This window comes from Hibiscus syriacus, unplaced genomic scaffold, assembly GCF_006381635.1.
Source record: "Hibiscus syriacus cultivar Baekdansim isolate YM2019G1 unplaced genomic scaffold, ASM638163v2 tig00111659_pilon, whole genome shotgun sequence".
NCBI lineage: Eukaryota > Viridiplantae > Streptophyta > Magnoliopsida > Malvales > Malvaceae > Hibiscus > Hibiscus syriacus.
In genome coordinates, this window is record NW_024063149.1 from 838278 (window position 1) to 844402 (window position 6125).

The window sequence follows — 6125 nt, forward strand, 5'->3', positions numbered from 1 at the left end:
AATTTTATCTTATATATTTAGGGATAATTACAATAATATCCCTCCATATATAATTTTTTCCAATTAAGTCACTGTTTTCATTGAATTAATTTTTTTTTATTTCGGGTCGGGTCGGGTTTCTAAGTTATATATTCGGGTCGGGTTTCTAAGTTATATATTCGGGTCGGGTCGGGTCGGGTGAAACATTAATTTTGTCGGGTCGGGTCGGGTCACGGGTGGAGAACCCTTTCTTCTCGGGTCGGGTCGGGTGGCCCAAAAACCCGACCCATTGCCATCCCTAGTTGGAATTGAATTCCCAAAGTAAACAATAATAATTCATGCTTTGACAAAAAAAATTATTGAAAACTCATTTCTCCACTCCTAATCAAAATCAAACATTTCCTTGAGTATACTTTGATGCCATCATACAAAAATCCAATACCAACATTCTTGTCCACCAATCAAAGGCAATCAATTTGTGGCTAATTGATGTCCACAAAATTACCTCTCCGGATGTATAACAAGAAACAACATTGTATAAACATCGTCCTTCTATATATATAATTACAAATTTCTGCTGCTTTGCCATGTTATTTACATCCTACATGTAGATTGTATCATAGAGGAGAGGAAGTTGTCATAGCAAATAAGATAGAATTATTCTCAGGAACTGACTTCTGGTTTATTTAGCATTAACCGTATAAGATTTCCATGTGCCAAGTTGACACTACTGATATTTTTGCCATTACCTTATTACTCAAGCAACTAATGCCTCTTGGAGTTACGCATTCTTCAGTCTTTGCAAACCTTCCGCGGATCCTCGGTTGCCTGTCAGCAAGACCCTTTCTGCAAGCATACTGGAAAAATTGAAACATATCACGAGTTCGATGCGAACGTCGGGGAAAGGATCAGAGAAATAACCATGGACTCCGTACATGTCCTTCCTTGTTTGATTGTAAAAGATAGTGAACAAATGCAAGAGCTATGCATGGGGATTGAAATACCTTGATTTTCCTTGCAAAGTTCCTCTTTGTCTTCTTATTCCTGTATCTGGAAAGCTTTTCCCTACGATCCTCGGCGGAACAGATGCTGAGAATTATCGGTTGATCCGGATGCGAGCTGATGGTGCTCACATTACCATTGCCAAGAGTCTGTCATAAAAATTCAATATCAATAACCCTGCTCATCCTAAAATATGGTGCGTCAGCTAAAGAAATAAAGTCTTGAATCAGATTAATCTTAAGACACTAACCTGTATATCTCCTTCACTAAATGCTCTCCTCATTCCGAAAGCAGAGCGGAAATCCATTCGAGTGAAATCCGGAAAATTAGGTTTGATCACAGCCCCTTGCACCCATTCCATTGAGCTTAAACAACCCGAGCTGACACTCTTCTGTAACGGTAACGACATATCGGTAATACAGTGCACTTCGCTTCGGAGATATCGGTTTTCGTCGGTCTTCACAAGATCTAGGACGACGGGAAGTGGTGTTTCTATCACGGCTTGCGCCATCATATCCTTTTCACACTCATAGAGAACATCTAAAAGCTGCTCATTTTGGATTGATTCAACATCTGCTGCCTTGATTCCTTGGGACATTAATGAGATGTCACCTGGTTCTTCAATGATGGGTTCCGGAGCTTTGAACAGATCACCTTCTCCTCCGAGGTCGTACTCGGATATCATTGAGACCCGAACGGAGTTATTCTGCATTAGGCATCAAGAAATATAAACAAACATTATTAATCGTACAGATCCTGAATTGACCTACGTAAAACTGCAAGATTCTAGAGTAAATGTCATTGCCGAACACCCAGCTTGGCTCAGTTTGATGTGCTCTATTTCCCATTTACACTCATAAACATCAAAGAACAAAAACTAGTGGTTTTTTCCTCTTTTTTTTTTAATCTCTGTATAAGTGGCTTTAAAATTGAAAACGCCAATAACCAGTTCACAACTCTCCTCGATTCTTCAGAATTCAAACAAAGCACGGACCCCCTTTTCTCTCTCTCTCTCTCTCTCTCACAATGAAGAACCGATATGATTCGCTAGGAGAAAATAGAGTTCCAAACAAAAGTAAAGCAATAAAAGCGGAGCAGCCAAACTGGTAGATTGAGAAATTTTGGTTGGGTGCTTCGGCTTAGATGCAGGACTTAAATAAGCGAGACTACTTTATAATGAAAGAAGATATTATTATCCCAACTACCCATTGATTTATTAGGATTAAATGGTAACCTTCAAATGATATTAAAAATTATTTATTTTTGTAGAATGGAAATAAATCATATGATAATAAGGATTTATTAAGAGTTTTTTTGGTACATAAAAGTTTATGTTTGGAGTGGTTCCCTAATTAAGGGTTAGGGCATACTTAAGACGTAATTGGATACGTAGGAATTTACAGATTGCCCACCCAGAGTGACGGTGGTATAATTCGAACATGACATTACAAACTCAAATTCCTAAATCCCAACCACTTATGCCAACATAAAATATTAGTTTTTGTCTCAAATTGGAATCCAATAATCAATAATTATTTCCTTCTATTTCCATACTGAGATGGCATCTCTTAAAAGAAAGTAAATCAGCTGAATAACATCTCCTAGTTTAGCATGAAGAATGTCATTTGCACACTGATACTGCTTTTGTCTGTATGTAGTAGTAAGTGGCATATTGGTAAATGGGACCCCAGACTTGATGCCACTTCTTTGATTCTCGAGGTCCAAGAAAAGACAAACAAACACTTGACATTGGCTCAACTCCACATACATTAAAACCTCTTGTTTGATCCCATTGTTTTCCACCCCTACGTGACATGTTCAATTAGTAGGGAAATAATTATATATGTATGTATTATGGTAATAATTTGCTTTTGTAAGTAAGTTGATGCACATGAATATTTGGTATAAGGTTAAGTACGACGAGAATCTCTATTTTTGTGATATGTTTTTCTCTACTTTTATAATAAGCATTTTTTTAGCTCTTGTGACACGTTTCTTATGATTTTTAGTGTTGAATTTATTTTCCTATTTTGTAAAAAGAAAATAAATTGTTGAATTTATTTATTTTTCTTGAGAATCTCACATGATTCTGATCTATAAAAGGAAATAAATCGTAGAATTTGTTCTCCTGTTTTGAAAAAGGAAATAAATCAATAAATATATTTTCATAAGAATCTTGTATGATTCTGATATGTAAAAATAAATAAATCGTTAGATTTATTTTCCTATTTAAAAAAAGTAAATAAATCATAGAATTTAGTTTTCTGGTTTTAAAAGGAAATAAATCGTTGGATTTAGTTTCCTATTTTGTAAATGGAAAAAAATCAAAACAAATACTTTGATTTATTTACCTGTTTTGTGTAACACTCATAACCTGTATATCTCTCGAGATACGAGTTAAAGATGTTACATTAACGTTACAGACTTTCGTTGATCATAAATGCTTAAATTGTTTCATTTCAGAAACCTTCCGTTTTCAACTTTAAACTATTTCATTAACCGTGTAAAACCATAAAATAATATTAATCGTTCAAAACGAATCCAGTTCTAGGCAACAATTAGGCAGTTTAGTGTTGTTTCATATTTAAAACTGCCTAAATAATAATTAATTAGGAAACCATTTTAAACACACACACATACTATTCATTCATAAATACAAATATAACTAGACTAACCAAAAATAAATGATCATAGTTTACTATTACAGACCATTTAAAACAAATATGATAAAGCAACATACAAATACAATATACATTCCACTAATAAGTCAAAGATAAAATGTCTTACTGATACTGATATTAAGTATGATTTTCTGAAAGATTCTTGAGAGGCTCCTCACTTCACGTTCCTTTCTCTATCTGAACCTACGCTTGAAAATATCAAGTGATAAGTAAAACTTAGTGAGGCAGTAATATAGCTGATAACTCCCTAAAAAGGCTACTTTTATGGCCTTTTTCAATTAAGTTATTGTTTGTTTAAAAGCTCATTTTGGTCATTTTAGGATCATGTAGTTGCATATAGTGCCATTAGTGGTGGTGGTGGTGTTATTTTATCTTGTAAAGGTGTTGTATGAAGGAAAGGTGTGGTTGTTTAAGTTGTGCAGGAAATAGAAAGCAAAAGGTTACACTAGGAAGGAATGTCGTGACATCACAAGTTGTTGAAGCATATTGAAATGCCTTGGCATTTCTGACACAGTAAGAACAAAAAATTATTTTTATAAAAGGACAGCTGGCAAGGCACGTGTCTGATGGTTATAACCACCTGCACGGGACCATTTCCACATGGGAGAATAAAACTCACGCCCAAGGAGTGATTCTAGGGGTATGATGGGTAATTGGAGTGTTAAAGCCCATTATTACCCTTGGATATTATTTTTTATATACACCTTATATGAGAGAGAAGAAGGAGGACACATTGACCATCTTCAGTTAGATTTTCTTCACCTTCTCCACCATATTCTTTCTTCCATTCTCTTAGTGGTGTTCCTCAATTAACAAGCTCCAAGGAGTGGCGAACTAGGCGTTCGAGAGGAGCTAGCAAGCTAAGGCGAGTCGTGGTGGTTGAGGAGAGCTCCAGCTGCGCATGTCGAAGGCTTCTTCTCCCTTCCCGTTTGTTGTTATTTTTTATTTGATATTGGGCTGTTGGAACAAATAAATTTCATGTTTTGTTTCATGGATGATTTGAACCCCACCATGAACTAACCTTATTTGGTGGGGTTGATTTTATGGATGTTTGATATTATTTTAATGGTAAATTTAAATTTATCTTTTGCATTTACTTGTTTTGCTAATGAATGCTTCATCTTCTAAGTTTGTATGAGGCATGAGAGTGTCCATTACTTAGATGAAGGCTAGGTGTTCGAGAGAAACTTAGTCATTAATACTTGTAGTATTCGAGAGAAACATAAGTAAGATCCACATAAGTAATGGGGTGTAGTATTTTCTTAAGCTTAGAAATGGCATAGTAATAATATATCCTAATCTCTTAGTGCTTGAGAGAGACTAAAATAGGATTTCAACGACTAAGAGGGGTATTTTTATCAATAGCATAAGCTGCCATAATTAAGACTAAGAGGAGATGTCATGGCATTCTATTCTATTAGGTTTCTTTGACTAGAGATAGTGGGTGCACTTTCAGCAAACCCTGTCGAGCAAGTGACATTTAGATAAATCAAATCTACTTTAAAGATAAGTTTTAGCATTCTTAAATCAATCACTACCATTCATTCCCGTGGAAGCTTGTTGTGTGAGGATTATCAAACTATCATTCAATTATTGTTTTTACCGTTTTTCATTGTCTTGACTTTTATATCATTTTCAACATTATAATCTGCTCTTTCCACTACAGTTCCATATGCTACCCCATCAAACTATCAATCCACATCCATCGACATATACTTTTCAATACCCTGACATTCTCCATTATTACGTATCATCACTAACTATACTTAGATAGTGTATTGCTTTGTTTTAGTTAAACTTTGTAATTTCCACCAATCCCTGTGGAGACGATACTCACTCATCACTGTATTACTTGAGCGATTGTGTATACTTGCACATTATTTGCGTATAATTTTATAGTAATCACAACACGCAACAAGTTTTTGGCACCATTGCCAGGGATTGGCAGCGTGAAGTTAATTAGTTTGCCAGAGCATTTTATTTTTGCATCTTTCTTCTTGTATAATTTACTTTATATTTAAATTTTTTCCAGGCTTATTTGGTGTATGCCTAGAAGACATTCTGACGAGCCATTGGAACCCATAGAACCTGAGCTTGAAAGACTCTTTAGACAAAGGAGACGTGCTCAATGTGCTCGAGAAAATATGTATCAAATTGGAAATCAGGCCATTGGTCAAAATGATATAAATTAGAATGTCGGAGCATTACAAAATGTTGGACTTGCTGATAGGCCTCGTGTTATTCGTGATCATTTAAATCCAATGCTAGATGATCTAAATCATGGAATTGTGGCACCTGAAATTCAAGTTACACATTTTGAGCTTAAACGAGTCATGTTTAATATATTGAATTCCATAGGGAAGCTTGGGGGCATGACAACTGAAGATGCCAGGTAACATATTCACAATTTTTTGGAGGTTTATGATTTTTTCTGCCAAGAAGGAGTGCACAAGGATTTGCTGA

General features: G+C 35.3%; 1 protein-coding gene across 1 annotated transcript; it reads right to left on the reverse strand.

Moving 5' to 3' along the window:
• Nucleotides 1-671: 671 nt before the first annotated feature.
• On the reverse strand, nt 672-2751 carry LOC120167012. Its single transcript, XM_039176152.1, has 5 exons — nt 2536-2751; nt 1481-1687; nt 1232-1372; nt 984-1130; nt 672-836 (listed from the first exon to the last, which is right to left on the reverse strand). Exons 1-5 carry the CDS (start codon nt 2749-2751, stop codon nt 672-674), a joined length of 876 nt encoding a protein of 291 aa, XP_039032083.1.
• Nucleotides 2752-6125: the final 3374 nt, after the last annotated feature.